Source organism: Carassius carassius, chromosome 38 (assembly GCF_963082965.1).
Source record: "Carassius carassius chromosome 38, fCarCar2.1, whole genome shotgun sequence".
NCBI lineage: Eukaryota > Metazoa > Chordata > Actinopteri > Cypriniformes > Cyprinidae > Carassius > Carassius carassius.
In genome coordinates, this window is record NC_081792.1 from 17,227,686 (window position 1) to 17,245,454 (window position 17,769).

At 37.2% G+C, this 17,769-nt stretch overlaps 1 protein-coding gene and 1 long non-coding RNA gene across 4 annotated transcripts in view; one reads left to right on the forward strand and one right to left on the reverse strand.

Moving 5' to 3' along the window:
- Positions 1 to 584: 584 nt before the first annotated feature.
- LOC132119447 (ras association domain-containing protein 5-like) overlaps positions 585 to 17,769 on the reverse strand; it is a 36,101-nt gene continuing 18,916 nt past the window's right edge. For 2 of the 3 annotated variants that reach the window (XM_059529409.1, XM_059529411.1), the window contains exons 3-6: positions 5,728 to 5,838; positions 5,335 to 5,614; positions 5,113 to 5,228; positions 585 to 3,007 (exon numbers count right to left, since the gene is read on the reverse strand). In XM_059529409.1, the coding sequence (XP_059385392.1) occupies positions 2,855 to 3,007; positions 5,113 to 5,228; positions 5,335 to 5,614; positions 5,728 to 5,838 (660 nt within the window). In that variant the 3' untranslated portion in view covers positions 585 to 2,854. Of the gene's footprint in view, positions 3,008 to 5,112; positions 5,229 to 5,334; positions 5,615 to 5,727; positions 5,839 to 15,154; positions 15,892 to 17,769 lie in introns of those variants that run through there. The other variant, XM_059529412.1, reaches the window with a different exon arrangement.
- On the forward strand, positions 3,625 to 4,365 carry LOC132119038 (uncharacterized). Its single transcript, XR_009426106.1, has 2 exons — positions 3,625 to 4,051; positions 4,084 to 4,365. It is a non-coding gene; the product is annotated as an uncharacterized LOC132119038 (long non-coding RNA).

Here is a 17,769-nt window from a genome sequence, read left to right on the forward strand (position 1 = left end):
ATTGTAGCATTGTACATAAAACATTTAGTAAAAAAAAAAAGTGAAAAGGTAATATCATGCATCTGAACTGCTATTTAATATTTACATTATAAATCTGTTTTTATAATAATTAAAATGATCTAAATTTAATTGCAACATAAATGATTTATTAAACCATTTAAAATTATTTCATAAATTTATTTCATATTTATAATTACAACTACAAAATTATGTGTAACCCAATTTAATTGTTTCATTTCAATTTAAATATTTGTTTATTATTATTTCTGTTTATTAAAGAAAACTACAGAATTGTTGGCATATTGAAAAAAAAATTGGGGTAGAAACAATTTCACTCGGAAGTAAATTTCACCACTTTTTACAACGAAACGGCAAGGAACACATTGAATAAAACATGAGATTGTTAAGTAGAAAGACTTGTAAGACGTACTTTAATAAACTTTATTTTATTTATAACTTTGAAAAATCATATTATTTCTAAAATAACATTTCTTTTTATTTATAATTTAATCCTCAGAATTGTTAGTAACCCCAGTTAGTGGCTTCATTTATTTCAGTGTAAATAAAACAGACTCATCACCAAGAAAGGATGACCTTTTATTTAATTCTTCCATATATTTACAGCTTAATAGACATTTTAAACATCTGATACCCCAAAACAAAAAAGATTACCAAATAGTACTGATTTGTCCACATATTCAAGTTTGCACAGACTGAAACTGAACCAAAAAATAAATTAAACAAATGCACGCACACACACACGCATACACACACACTTCAACATTTTAAACACTAGTCCCAAAAAGTCTCACATGGACTTAATGGTTCAGATGTTGAAAGCACCTGGCTACTGCCACTGAATGTGTGTGAACTCTCTCAATGTGGAGTTATAAAGCCAGACATCTAGCGCATATGTACAGTACACAGTCAAGATAAGCTTCACAGAGACTAAAGGCACTGCCAGCAGGAATATGGCTGTCAGGGGGCGCAGCCTGAGCAGACATACAAGGCCCTGCCGCTTGCTAAAGGGTGGAAGTGATACTCCCAGTCCAGCAGGACATGTACCCATACAAGATCAAAATATACAGGCAGAGCACATGGGGCAGAGTGAGCCAAATGGAAACATATGACTTTAAAGTGCCTCTAAAAACATACAAATCCAAATTATAACTTAGCCATTACAAAACTGCTTGTCCTGTTTAGAAATCCATGGTTCTTTAATCGAATGGGACGTAAATGTGCTTTTAAGGGAGAAGAGAAATATCAGTGCCTGGAACATCATATTAACAGGTTCACAGTTATTCCCGACCAATATGGAAAACCGCTTCAGTGCTTTTGAATGCTCTTCACAAATAATAAATTCCTTCAGTGTCACAGATACATTCAATTCACATGCACCTCCATAATTCAGCAGACAAAAGTATGCACTTTAAAAAAAATATCCCTTATTATTATTATAATTAAAGCAAGGAAAAAAGTTACATCCATCTCATTTTCCCTGCACAGAATAATTTTGACTCCTGTACATACTGGCGGACCACTCAATGGTTTGTGTTGGTGTGCAAATCACAGACATCCCGACTCCATTTTACATTAGCAGGAAGATCTTTATAAAAGCTTTATTGTGTAATTACTATAAGGAGTGTAATACAGATTGAGATGCTTGTGGTTTAGATGCGCAGAGCTTTTTAGAGAGCTGATCTTGAAGATGCCCTCTAATCTAACATGACCTTGTGTATTACTATATGTGCTAAAAGCTGGAATGATTCAGAAAAGCTTACCAGATAACCACAGCCCACAATCCTCACATCCTCTGATGCTCCCTGCACATTAAGTTCTGGTGGCGCACTTGAGAGACTGAGGTGATTTGTCAGTGCTGAGTGTTTCTAAAAGCTTTCATGGGACACCTGAAAGCACAATGGGTCTTTCCAGAGAATAACAGTCAGCATGGGGCCCATTTCATGCTTCTAGAGGAGCTCAAAATGTCTGCATCTGAACATTCTCAGCTCTCAGCCCAGATCTATTGAAACACTTTTTAATAGATATAGTGGCCAGTGGGTTTCATGACTGTTTTATCATAGAGATGTGCAGCCATTTTGGTAATTTAAATAGAAAGAAAGGGATATTTTGACTCAGTGGGGTGACATATTGAGCTGTAGGGTGAAACATTACCAGTAATACATTATGTTTATAATTATATTAAGACAATCTCCAGTATAACTCTTTTTTTTTCTTTTTACAGTAGCATGTTATAATTGTTTGTGTACTGTATAATCTGATATGTGGACAAGATTACTATCTGTCCTCTGATATCTTGCAGACATCATATTTTCTATAATTTAAGTCTTACCACTTTTCAGACTGGAAGTGCTTTTTAACTCTGCTCTTCATATAGATATTCCCTGATAGAGGACATGCGGTAGACGACACAAGCAGATAGACCAAAGGGAAAGTCATGCTTTAAGTAACACTTGCAGTAGCAGCAACAGCAGCAGCATGTAAAAAACACAGACAGATGGGGTCAATGTAAAAACAACAAGAAAAAACTCAACAAAACCCATTCAAATATAAAAAAGCATGACTGCCAGAAACATACTCCTGGGCTTTCAACAGTGTTCCATTTCCGGAGAGAAGGATTACTCTTGAAGTACTAATCTTTAGTTCCAACCTCCTCTTCGTCTTAGTCATGCCTCGATCCCTTTACCCGTCTTCGGGGGTTAAAGGTCACAGAAGCATGCTGAGAGCTTGTACAAAGTCCTGAGTGGAGGTTTTGTGAGTTGGTCTGTAGGGCTACTGGTCCTCCAGGCTGGCCCGTTGTTGGCTCAGTGGGGTGATGGAGATTGTGTGTCTTACATTAGCCCGGTTTGCTCTTGACCTGACCTAGAGCCTGTAGCAACTTCTCCCTATAGGCAGCATAACGCTGCTCCACCTGCCGCATACGCTCCTTCTCCTCCTTCTCCAGGAAGATCAGGAAGTTCTGCAGCTCAGGGACTGAAAATTCATGCCACTGAAAAAAGACAGAACACCTTATTAGTAAAGCCAGACATATGAAATTATAGCCATATAAATTGCATTTAATAATTTCTATATATATATATATATGATAGGAAGTTTAATTTAGCTTTTTAGAGTTTCAATGGATCAAAGAACGAAAACAGGACGATTTACCTATAATTTTTTTATATTTATTTAGAATTTACATATAAATTACATAATCATGAATAATAATAATTAAAAAAAACATAGCAAGAATAAAATTTTCATTATGATAAAGCAGGCTAAAAATATTTAGCCTCTGAGTTCTAGAGAGTTCTCTGTAGTGAATACAGCAAAGTACGGCACTCGAAACACCAAGGTCATGGTTTCAATTACCAGAAAAAACAAGAACTGATAAAATGTAAAATGTGTACCTTGAATGCATTGTAAATCAAGTGAAAAAAAGCATAAATGATTAAATAAGAATAAGAATAGAAAAAGCATTTTAATGACATAATGATTGAGCAAGAGACAAAATATATTTGCAAAAAAAAAAAAAGGTAAAATAGAAAAGGCCATGTGTTCATTAAAGTGTTTTTAGCCAGCTGAAAATGCCAGAACTTCTCTCGAACAGTGTTTTCTTTTGTTTTGTTTTTTTCAGTTGAGATGCTTTGGTTGCTATGATACAGAACATCTGAAGAAGTAACTTTTGCAGACGCATCATGAATTACATGTTGCAATCATTTTTCATATCAATATAAGTAGTACTCCGGGAAGCCCATATGGTACAGACATGAATACTGAGAGAAAATAAATATTAACTTCTCCCTCATTGTTGTTTAGTTGTAGTACAAACAGAATGAGTAACAGCTGGTTAGAGTGATATTTGCCCCGCCCCTCCTCCACCATGATTGGACGTCTGACTAAAAAGCAACAGTAATGAGTGCTGTGTTATACCTAAAGCTGAACATTCTTCAACTCCCAGCGCTGAGAAAAACATAACCCCCAAACACCCACCCAATTGAGTTTCGAGGGGGGTCCCTGTTAAAAATCGCTTTCCGGGGGTAAAATATATGTTTTTTTGGCGGGCCTCCCAGGTAAAATTAGATTAAATATTGCGTTATTGGTGTTGCTTCAACCCGTGAACATGAAAAACAACCCACAGCAACAGTGTTAAAGTAGTCCAATTCCATGGAAAAACCACAGACTTGGCAACACTGGCACTCAGCATGAAAAAGGTTTAAAAAACGTGGTGCTCCCATTGAAAACTGAAAAAATATTCTAGCCTTGGACAAAAATACTTTGGCGGACACAGCCTAAATATGTTAAATGAATTCATTTAATGATTAAAATACGTGAGAATGTTTATTGTGGTGGGCAAATATATATCCATCCATCCATCCATCTTCTTCCGCTTATCCGGGGCCGGGTCGCGGGGGCAGCAGTCTAAGCAGAGAACCCCAGACTTCCCTCTCCCTAGACACTTCCTCCAGCTCTTCTGGGGGGACACCGAGGCGTTCCCAGGCCAGCCGGGAGACATAGTCTCTCCAGCGTGTCCTAGGTCTTCCCCGGGGTCTCCTCCCAGTGGGACGCGCCCGGAACACCTTCCCGGGAAGGCGTCCAGGAGGCATCCGGAACAGATGCCCGAGCCACCTCAGCTGACCCCTCTCGATGTGGAGGAGCAGCGGCTCTACTCTGAGCTCCTCCCGGGTGACTGAGCTTCTCACCCTATCTCTAAGGGATCGCCCAGCCACCCTGCGGAGAAAGCTCATTTCGGCCGCCTGTATCCGGGATCTTGTCCTTTCGGTCATGACCCAAAGCTCATGACCATAGGTGAGAGTAGGAACGTAGATTGACCGGTAAATCGAGAGCTTCGCCTTGCGGCTCAGCTCTTTCTTCACCACGACAGACCGGTACATCGACCGCATTACTGCAGAAGCTGAACCGATCCGTCTGTCAATCTCCCGTTCCATCCTTCCCTCACTCGTGAACAAGACCCCAAGATACTTAAACTCCTCCACTTGAGGCAGGAACTCTCCACCAACCTGAAGTGGGCAAGCCACCCTTTTCCGACTGATATATAATATATATATATATATAAAAAAAGATACATTTAGACAGAACCAAAAAGCTCACCTCAACATCGCCAGTCTGATTTTCTTTGAGTACAAAGGACAAGTTTTCCAGATCAGGACCTGCTAACAGCCTCAAGCAGAGAGGACATTCTGATAATGGCAACTTCTGGAAAAGATCTGAAAAATCAAGCAAAATAACAGCTTAGTATTATAGTATTATACAGTATAGTATTATAGTATTGTACAATAGTACAGTATATTTCATCTTCATTTGAACGCTCACCTTGGCTGTCTCGACGGGTCAGGCGGTAGAGGGCAAACTTGTCTGGGTTATCCTGTACCATGAACTTCTTCAGCAGGCCCTGGATGACCTCCCTGACCGTAGTGGTACTGCTGATGTGTAGCTGTTTAACGGTATCGTTGGGCAGGTAGAAGGATGCGCGTTTTACTGAACCATCAGAAGAGGAACCTGGTCCTGGTGACTTCCCATCTGAAGATACAGTCACAGGACGGCGCAACTTCAAGTGAACCTTTATGAAACCAGTGTATTTGCCATTTGAGCTCTGGGGGATAACAAAACAGCTCGAGTCAGGTCATTTCTCACAGTAAAATTCTCAAATAACAACACAAATGTTGCAAATGAGTGCATATGCTTTGTTGAAAAATCAATACTCACTAATTTCATTCCATTCTCCGTCACTTTGGAGTTGTAGTCATCTATTTTCAATTTAATCTCTTCTTCTGTGAGGGATGTTGGCTTCTCTTCCTCTTCTTCTCTTTTCACATGCTAAAACAAAGATAAAAGTAAAAGTGACTGCAAGGTTAGGCGAGGAATCCTTGATACGAAACACAGTAGAGGCCTTGTGAGGTATACATGAGATATGGTAGAAAGGCCATCAACACTGCGTAAAAGCTGATGTTGACATTATAAGCATGTGTCATGATGTGATGTGACATGACATACAAACTGACCTGAAGGTAGGTACTGTTTCAATTGCATTGGGTAGACTCTCAGCTAGCTGTATTTTTAGTGAACTTAGCTTTTTTGAGTTCCTCTGAGGTAGTTCCTCTAGTTTTTCTATTTTTGTATTGACCCCTGGTGTTGAGTGTCGAGAGAGCAGAACATCTCTCAGAGAGGAAGGGGGACAACTGATTGCTGCTGAGATTACAGACACTTACGTTATCAAGATAACCAGTTATCACAAGAAGCTATTATGTGACGTATGGTGCTTATATGAAGAAGAAACTACCTTCTGCTGGATTGGTATTGAGCGAAACATGGGAGGATGGGAGATCCTATACATGATGCTGAATTTAATAACATATCTACTCTATGGATGACTCTAATGTCTATAACATACAACTTTAAATGAGTTCTGTGGCTCTTAATCCATGATTGTTATCTATTCGCAAGATATTGGCAAAATTAAACTTTAGGAGATTTTAAACTTTAGGAGATTTTTGACAATTTACAGTATTTCTAGGAAAACATGTATGAAAAGTATGATCAATGATGTTTGTCTTAGCAAAAGTTCAAATACCTAGGAGTGGGTAAGATTTTAATGCTTTTGAAAGAAGTCTCTACTGCTCACCAAGCCTGCATTTACTTGATAAAAAATACAGTAAATATTTTAAATTATAGTAAATAGTAAAATGTATTCCTCTGATACAAAACTGAATTTTCAGCATCATTACTTCAGTCTTCAGTGTCACATGATCCTTCAGAAATCACATGCTGATTTGCAGCTCAAGAAAGATTTCCTATTATCAATGTTGAAAAAAGGTTGTGCTGCATTATATTTTTGGGGAAACTCTGATACATCTTACTGACCCCAAAAAATGGTAGTGTAATAATGTCTTCAACAGGCATTATAATATATTGATATTTCTAAGCCTGAACATTACTACAACTCTTATTGATCAAACTCCAGGGGACAATGTCACACACTGAGATACCAATCTCTGTGTGTGTGTGTGTGTGTGTGTTTGTGTGTGTACAGCATGACAGTAACAGTTTGAATGCCTCTTGAGACTTAGTTAAACAAATTCAGGTTGATCAAGACAGGACTAGAGTCTATGCAAAGCCAGTTTTGGCCTCTGAGGAACACTCTACCAATCCGTAATGATTAATCAGTAAACTACAGGAAGAAACACGTGTCAGTTAATGTTCTTCTTTGGTCAAATCACAAAGGTTGTGCTATTTCCCCCCTCTTTTTACCATTGAACAGAACAGGACAAATGAGATGAAAAAAGGGCATTTACAGAGAGATTATACATATACATTACTTCTTTTTTTTAACAATGCTAATAACAAGATATGTTTCTTGAGCAACAAATAAGCTTTTTAGAATGGTTTCTGAAGGATCATGTGACAGTGAGACTGAAGTAATGATGCTGAAAATTCATGTTTGTCATCACAAGAAAAAAATCTATTTTTTAAATTACTGAAATAAATCACAATTATAATAATAATGACAACAATATTCCAGTTTAAAAAAAAATCTAATAAAGGCAATGAAAAAAATCTAGTCCTGCAAATATCTAAAAATGAGCACTTATATGACAAAACCCTTGGTAGGGCACACATTCTTTCTAAAGGGTAAAAATAATGCAGAAGGAATGATGACAGGGCATGTGACACTAAATACTCCATCACTTCCGGTGACAAAGAATCGGTTCTCCTGGAGGGGTTTTCTAGGGGGTGTAACAGTTGTGGAACAAGCCTTAGCAACAAAGATTCTGTCGGAGGTATTTTTAGCTACTAGCTGCATCCCCCGTAATACACGCAAAGTGAGTTTCTCTTTTCTTTTCTAGGATGAAAGAATAAGAATGAAAAAAGCAAGATCATTTATTCATGGAGATCCCTGCGGCGCCAGCATGGCAGCTCTATATCTCAATGAGCAGAAAGAAATCCACTCATATACACATGAACGCACAAACATTTAGCCTGAGCAGAGAGGACGAAGAATTTATCTGGACACTTAGCAAACAAATTAACCTCTTCTTGGCCCACACACTACAACTGCCTGGCATGGATAAGCTCAATGGACAGAAAGTTCAAAAATCTTCTCGAAAATCTTGTTATGAAAGACAGAATCTACAGACAGGAAATGTGCAATGGTGCACTTGTGCTGTTGTGTCTTGTGGTATGTGGTGCTGGCACGAAAGAAACATCTCGTCAAACGAAGCAATGAAAAATCCTCAATGAGGGGATAAATTGCTTTTGGTCTCAGACTTACTTTTGCACAGTAGCACTACAAAGGCAATATTTCCACATACTGTATATTCAGATTTTGCTGATTTTTCTTATTTGCTGATTTTTTTATTTAATTATTTTATTCTAAAAGCTCAAATGTTAAAGTACATAATAATAACAGAATGAACAATAATATCTACCAGTGTCTCTGCACCACCAAAACATTAAAAAATGTGAAAAATACCATTCAATGATTTCAGTGAGCATTTTCTAGAGCTGACACAGATGAATCTGATTTGGAAATGATTCATTGAATTGGACTCTGGAGCCGTTTTAAATCAGAGATGCATTTAAAACATCTGTTTTAACTCTCTCATACATGTGAGTTGAGAGACAAGGAAGGATTACACATTTTAAAATAAACTGTCCTTAAGAAACTATGTGGGCCACTGTGACATCCTGGTCAGTGTTCTGTGAAGAGAAGTGTTCAGAACTGTGTGCAATCGCTCATGAAACACACGTCACATTCACTTCTTCAAATTTCTCTTTACCTGTTTTGTATTGTGTGGTGTAGACCAGAGACAATGTTCAATTGTGTGAGATTATCCAAAAACACATCTGTGTCATAGTTCAGCCAAAGAAGGAAAAAAATCATAAAAAATTAAAGCATGTATATAGAAATAGAAGCTTGTTTTTGTACCATAAAAAGGCAACGTGAATTTAATGTCAATTGAGGTGTGTCATTTCTGTGACCCTAGTGGGACCATACAGTTTAGCAAAAATGACAGTTATTAATAATGCAATTTTCCCAAACACTTCCAGACTCTCCATCTATAATTGGTCAATAAACCAGATTTACACACCCACTAACGGTTAGTAAAACAAATCCTCTAGCATTCCACAATCAATTAGCAGCTCTGATATTCTTTATTAATGTTAAAAAGCAAAGACACAATTGACACAAAAACTTCAATCCTACACAACCAAAATCTCTCAGGAATTCCTGTATTTGTGGCCAAAGGACTGTGAGCTGCTAAATATATCTTCCCCACCCCCTTCCCCACATCCAAAGCAGAGAAAGTGGCCTTTCGGAACAATGGGGCAAAACAATGGAGATCAGTTTAAAAGTTTTCTCTGCTCCTGAAGGTTTCTTTCAGACATCTTGAATGTGTTTGACTGCACATGTATCTACACAACATCCAAGAGCAATCCAAGCTCGGCCATCATATCCCATCATCTTCACTTTTTGAGTGTGACTATATGAATGAGCTCTGATCTTCTCTTGAAACACTGTGAGAGGGAAGAATCCTATATTGAAATAACCAAAGAGTAAAGATATGTGTTTCTGTGGGTGTATTCATGGTTTTCAGCTGGAGAAAGTGTGTAAGAGTGTATGTGAGTGAGCGTGGGAGTTGTAATTGGAATAAAGGGCATCATAAGTGTGTGTGATTGTAAGTGGGTGGGTAATGTGTGGGATCTCTCCTGTCTATTCACTGAGGCTCACAGTATCTGCTGTCATTCAGAAAGCTAACCCACATCGGAGCTACACATGCACGAGTGCACCACTTCTCTGAAATGAACCTCCTCGCTAAAGATAAAAAGCAAACCCCGATTAGTTAGTAAAAAAAAAAAAAAAAAACTCTTCAGTGCAGGTTTTATCCTTCACTAGAAATGCATGTTACTCAGCTGCAGACACATGATTTCCTTTCAGGTTGAAGACAGAAATGACCTGATCTGATGTGAGAAAACTGTGAATCACACCTTTCAGATTTTAGCAGTGAGTGAGCAGAAGCGACATCAAACATGAACCAGATATCCTGTGAATGCACAAAAAAACATTGTCTTACAGACAACATATCTTTCTAGAAAGCTCCATATGGTTGAATCTAAAATATATGTCAAAACTTTGTATATAAAATATATAAACACATACACACTTCGGGAAGTTGCCAAGAGTGTGATAAAAAAATAAAATAAAAAAAAACATTATTTGAAATATAAATCTTTTTGCAGTCACTTTTGATCAATTATATATATATATATATATATATATATATATATATATATATAAAATCTCTCTAGAATGCACTTTGTGGTGAACCGGAAATGTCAGGCAGAACATTTCTTTGACAAACAGGGTTGGACGTAAACAACAATTAAGCCTGCTTTGTGAACTCGAACAGATAAACCTACCTAACCTGTATGAATTGAACAATATGCTTTCCTGTGCTGAATAATGACTTTCACTGTTAAATGCTCTAGGGCATTCTTTAAATCAAAATGAGAGTTAAACAAACATAGGAAAGAAAGTCATAGAAGGCCCAAGTGGAGGATGTTAACCATGTTCATAAAGGTGCCTTGGGGCATGACCTGAGCAAATATCAAATTACAGAGCCTACATGACACGAAAGAAAAGGGCACGGCTGTAAATGCTATCGGAGTGTCATCTCAAAGTCATCACTGCATGTCAAGCAGGTGTCCTTAAGCACAGCACACGGCTACTCAGACTGATTAGGGAACATGATGCCCTTAGTGTCAGTTTCAGGCAATGTGCCAGTCTTCTACGTCTGCACCTACTGAGTGGCCTCAAACTAATAATAATTTGGTTAGACACCGCACGTTCTGCTTATCACCGTGAGAACTGCACTAACAAAAAATACAGGAAGCCGACATCAGTTCTAGGGAAGCCTGGTGTTCAGAGGAAGTCTCTTTATACAATGTTAGTGCTAATGATAACTGATAATGTACTTCAATGCACTGACTGCAGTAAAATCAACCTAAACAGGTAAGTAAACGGTAGTCTATTTACAGTATATGTATGTATGGGTATGCATGTGTGTGCATATATATATATATATATATATATATATATATCGTACAGACCAAAAGTTTGGAAACATTACTATTTTTAATGTTTTTGAAAGAAGTTTCTTCTGCCTTCATCAAGCCTGCATTTATTTGATCAAAAATACAGAAAAAAATGTAATATTGTGAAATATTATTACAACTTAAAATAATTGTTTTTAAATGTATTATACTTTAAATTATCATTTATTTCTGTGATGCAAAGCTGAATTTTTAGGATCATTATCACATGATCCTTTAGAAATTATTCTAATATGATGATTCATTATCAAAGTTGGAAACAGTTCTGCTGCTTAATATTTTTTCAGAACATGTGATACTTTTTTAGGATACTTTGATGAATAAAAAGTAAAAAATAAAATAAAATAAGCTATGTTTTTAAAATATAAATATTTTGTAATAACAATATACACTACTGGTCAGTAATTTGGGATCAGTATTTTTTTTCTTTCTTTTTTTTAAAATAAAATCAATACTTTTATTCAGCAAGGATGTGTTAAATTGATAAAAAGTGATAGTAAAGAAAATATATTATTAGAATTTTTATTTTATTTTGAATAAATGCAGTTCTTTTTAACCTTTTATTCATCAAATATATTAGACAGTAGAACTGTTTCCAACACTCATAATAAATCAGAATATTAGAATGATTTCTAAATGATCATGTGATAGACTGGATGTTACATGTGACACTGAAGGCTGGAGTAATGATGCTGAAAATTCAGCTTTGCATCACAGGAATAAATTATTTTTTAAAAGTATATTCAAATAGAAAACTATTATTTTAAGTAGTAATAATATTTCACAATATTACTGTTTTTTCTGTATTTTTGATCAAATAATCAAATAATAAATGCAGGCTTGATGAGCAGAAGAAACTTCTTTCAAAAACATTAAAAATAGTAATGTTTCCAAACTTTTGGTCTGTACTGTATGTATATATATATATATATTACCCACACAATATGCATATATGTGAATATACAAATAAAAATCTACAATATTTATTTCACGTTCATTAATTTGGAGTAATCCATTTACATTTTGTATGTGACGAAGTAATCATAATGCTCATCCTTAGTCCTTAGTGTCAATAGGTGTGAGACTGCATTTCTCGACAAATGTTCTAAGATTGATATGCTTTTAATTGATCATTCTTGTGTGCCTCTCTGCTGTTTCTGCCGCAGTGTAGGAATGATGCCTTGTGATCTGCTCCCTCCCACACGTTGCATATGTGTACTCATTCTCTCCCTCTCTCTCATTACTGGGTCAAGTGTGCAGTAGGAGATTCTTGCCTCCCTCTCTGCAGCCCTGCACAAATACAAAGCCCATCATCTGCATGCTTGAATAAACAGCGTAGATCATCAGAGCCCACAACACCAGTAAACACAAGCCCTATGCTATCAATCCATTCATATGCCTTTGATAATGAAGGTCTTAATTATCGATGAATTGTGCTTGGGTCTGGTTTGTTTTTATGCATCATTAACTCATGGCATCCCTATAGCAGATTGATACACAATGTTTTTTTTTTTTTGAGCAATCAGCATCTATGTGATGTTACACAGCATTTCAATTAAACATCTCTGTGACTATGTTTAGAAATGAGAAAACTTGACTCATTCTGCTGTAGCTTACCAACCAGGCAGCCACTTGCCGAAATGGCACCACAGCTGCAACATCTACCAGATTTGAGCCATAATAAACTCTCTTCAATCACACAAAGGTTTATGAGATGGCTCATAACTTTCAGTACTTATGGATTGCAAAACCTTGAGCAAGCGGCCTCATGTTTGCATGACTTTCCCTATTCAAATGCTAAATTCTGCCCTTGAAAAGGAAGCTATTTATTGTTTGTTTCTTCACCAATAGCTGTCATTTGGGTCTAAAATTTAAACAAAAATAAGGTTAGACGAATTTAAAATGTGTAATGGATGTTTTCCTTGAATGTGTCTTAAATGAGTTTCTGGAATAATTATTGAACACAGAAGCAGCAGCATTTATAAAGGCACTTTTACTCAGTGCTCTTGGTTTAAAAGCCTTCTGTCTACTACATTTAACCCAGTGAGGTAAATCGGAAATGTATTATTGATCCATAAAGCAATTTTAATCCCATAACTGACAAGAAGAATGTGCACACTAAAGTGAGAACGTAAGCTAATCTCCCATTTATCCATCCCTGGGGTTCTTCTAAGAGGACTTCCAGAGATGCTAAGAAGAATTAGGACAAGCTAAGTTCTGTATGTTTATGGCTGCCTATTCAAACTGCACTTATTTTTGTTCAGTAAAAGCAAAACAATGTAAATGTAACAATGTCTTAAAATCGAAATAGCGAACAATAGAGACCATATCTCAGCCCAATATATAAATCAAACATCTGTCACCCAATAGCTCAAATAACTAGAAGTAACGCCTTGCACCTAGCAACACAATACACAAACAATCTAACATAACAACCTTGATGGAAACACCAGGTTAGACCAGCATGAACTTTTATTTTGGGTTAGGCTAGTTTAAACTGGTTTGGTGTTGGTCTAAAGCACAAGAAATGTCTCAAAAAGATTCACATTTTTAAGCAAATTAGGAAATCTGTTAGGGACATCATCTATTTGTGTTCAAATAAATATAGCCCTAATTAGCATAAGAGACTTCACTTCAAATCATGCCAATCCCAAACAGTGTCTGTGTCCAGACAGAGATGCGAACAGGATAAATAATTCACATTCTGAGAAGCTCTTTCCAAACCTGATACTGCAGAAAGTGATGTAAGGCTGGTCAGCTCAGGTATGCGATAGAAATTTGAAGTCTTAAAGGATGTTCAAAATGATTTCCAGTTCTGTGGTGTTCAGAATACAGCTGCATTTGCTAGCTAGCTAATAAGACCCATTCTAATTAAAGCTCAATTCTGACTGACTTTTTGGTCACTTAACAACTGTATCTAAATCCAAGTCTATAAGTGTCCTAAGAGAGGCCTACAGTAACAGGAAGTCAGTGTAAAAGCGGGGGTCTTATAAAATAACACATTCTCTGAGGGAAGGACGGGCCTTTCTGGCACAATCAGCAGCCATTTCCTTCCCCTCACAGCATTAGAGAGCTCTGAGAGTGTGAGAGTGCACTTTATGTACACTGCTATGTTTAATAGAGATTATAATACGTTGATATTAGATATGCAGGTAATGAGCTGAAAGCAGTTTGCTTTAATGCATTCAGTGGATGGTATTAATGCAAATACACAAACCTTACAGTAAATTAAACTTATACAGTATAACATAAGTCCATTCAATAATTCAGTTCTACTGTGAAATGCTTACTAAATTGGTGTGGAACAAAGACTTGTACACTTCTTAATCTTCCATAAGAACATCTTTTTGCTCTTATCATTGTAAGTTTGAGTAACCTAACACCTAACAGTGCAATCTCTACCTTTTAACCTCCTTTGGTCAGTCGCCCTGCCAGATGCTTTAATCCAAAGTGACTTAAGGAGCATTCAAGGTATACATTTTCCTATCTGTCCATGCGTTCCATGGGAATCATACCCACAGCCCTTACACTGCTAGTTGCTAGTTACCAGAAACTGTGGCCTTAATTTTTATCTGCTCATTTAAAAAATTAGCCCTTGAGAGACTCTTCATTTAAAAGTTAGTGTTGTTTGCTCTAAACAGTACAAGGTTTCTACCAACAGTGTTTCCATAGACATACACTCAGGAAAAAAAGGTACAAAATCTGTGGCAGTATTCTTTCAAAAGGTACACCTTTGTACCTTATTAACCTCTAAAGGCTGCACATCAGTACAGGTAATTATAAGTGTCTAAAGTGTATATCTTAATACCTAAATGATATATATTAGTACCTTTTTAAAGGGTATTACCTCAGTGACAGCTTTTGTACTATTATTTTTAATAAAAGTATACAAAAATCTTTTTCTACAGCCTGTCTCAAAAAAGTGAAGAAAAAAATGCACTTCCGTGTACACGCTTCCGTGCTGATCTTCTATATCAGGTGTGGATATATTCGCTCAATCTTCCTCGTGTTCATACACTACCTTGGCTACTTGATTTGCTTGTGGCTGTTGGAAGAAGGAGGTCCTGGCGGTGAAGAAGTTGAAATCATCGCTCTCCTCATCCTGGCTGCAGTACCCACTGCTCATGCTATTGCTACCAGTCATTTGCGGGGACGGATCCAGTTTGAGGGATTCCCTATGCGGGTCTTCGGGGAACCAAACGCACCATTCCAGGCTCCAGGGTTGGGAAGGGATTGATGGACTGGGAGCGGGGGACAACAGGCTCAGATGAAGGGCCAGAGCTCCACGTGCATCCGGAAATGAGCTCCGAAACTTGTAGGCTGACGCTCAGTGAGCGTTGCGGCCGGTATCTGATGCTCAGTTCCTGTTTCCACAGGTCACAAACAGGCAGCTGAACAGAAGCAGCTTCTACCGTTCAATTCAGCCGACAGCTTGGTTCTTTAAACCCACGATCGCTTGAGATGAGAAAATTAGCCCAGGGTGGATGAAAGCATGTCACTGCACACAAATTGCTTGTATTGGCATCTACCAACTGGCATACAGTCACACAGTCTTGCTGTAAAAAGCACTAAAGATCTGAGATTGTTGCATGGACATTTTGTTCAATATTCCTTCAGCTGGCTGAGATGGATGCAGAAGTCTCCAGTCCACAGTGAGGCTACGACGGCTGCCAGGAAGACGCCAGAAAATCAACCTGCCTCTGTGACTGAGTGTAGAGAGAACTGACGTACTGCACCTCCCTCTCTTCCTCCTTCTCTCACACCAGCACGCACACTCTCTCTCTTTCTCACTCGCTCTACCATCTGTGGTTGGTTCTGTTATCTGCCTACAAGCTTACGCAAACACCCTGCTTCTTCCCCCTCCCTCCTCCACTAGCGCTCTTCCTGCATGCAACTGCTCTTTGCTCAACTCTAGACACTTCCCACTGTAGAGAAAAAGAGAGAGAAAGAAGGAAAGAAATGGAAAAAGATAATAGACCGGGAGAGTGAGGGAAGGAGAGACAGAGATAGAAAGAGAGAGCTCTCTGCATGTGGTCTTTTAGAGCCTATTTTACATAGTATGCCTAGTATTGCTGATATGCAAAATGCCTCTGATGGCAGACAGTGTGAATCTAGAGTATTGTTTAATATTACTGTGACTTTAATACAGGTAGGACTGCAAAAAGCATTTAAATTTCTTTCAGACTGGAAAAAGTAAGGGACGACATATAATGAGGTTATAATTACAAAATAAAGGTAACTGAGGTGGTCTTGTATCATTGTGAAAAGGTTTTCCATGATTTAATTATTTGATGATGTGATGAGACTGTGGAGTGATATGAGGTACATGAACATAAACTCGTTGCCAAATATTTATCGGTCAATTATACAGATTTATGATCACTATACAAATTATTTTGAATAAATTAATGAATGACAAATAAACATTAAATATTGATTTAAGTATCAATTATTTTATAATGTAATAAAATGTGAAACATGAAACTAGATTAGCTGCCAATTAAACCATCAATTAAATGGTCAATTAAAAAGTCCAATCCTCATTACACCCCAAAAAAGGACCATGGAACTACACTGCCTGCAAATTAAACAGTTTGTAGTAAAACCTAAGTAAAACATAATATAACATTCCAAATAAAATTATTCACCAAATATATATTTGGTAAGTTCATTAGTTGGTTGGTTGGAAGTAAGGAAGGAAGAAGGAAAGGAGGGAAGGACTGATTATTTGAAAAATATTTGACTGTAGAATGTTGCAAGTGGCCAATCAGAATCAAGTCTGTTTCTCTTTTCCCCTGCTTTTCACTTCTGCTTTAGCTTGTGTACTAGACTACAACACATATAATCTGCTATTGTGTAGGTCAAATACTGTTGGCTCTAATGATAAATCACTTGTAATGTTACTCATTTTTAAGCCTTTGAAAGCCACAGGTAGAACTCAGAGCCCTAACTGATCATCATTACTGTTGCACATTCTATAAATAATTCATCACACTATAATGTCCCTTTGCTTTTTCACTGCACCGCTAATAGAAATACACACAGAGAGAAAGCTTTCTGTAGTGCATTTTACAGGGAAGCTTTAATAGATGTCTTTCTGATGGTAGGAAAATAATACAACTACATCTAAATAACATCTAAAAAGAATGGACAAATTAAAGCTGAAAACACTAACACACATAGGCTCCAGACCAACAGAAATTACAGTCTTACAACATTAAATGTACATATGTTCCACTGGAGGTCAAAATTAAAGCGACATCTGATCTCTCCTTACACCCATTAGGGCTTTTGGTCTTAACCTTTCACCCTGACCTTGAGGGAATTAGACATAAAGTCCAGCTGGAGCACCAGTATATGTTAAATGTGAGTGCAAGATAAGAATATATATATATACATATACGAAAGAAATGCATCAAAGTATTACGTTTTTTCACATCCCCACCATCAATTAGACGATAACTGCTGGTTAATGATGTAAATGTATCTGCCTTACATCAACAAAATTCCCTTTGATTCCTTTAGTGGCTAAATGCAATCCAATTCCACATGTTACTATTGTAAAACACAAACAAGATGTCAGCATGAAATGAGATCATTCATCACCTCTTTTTCATTTGCTGCTTTCCTCAGCTC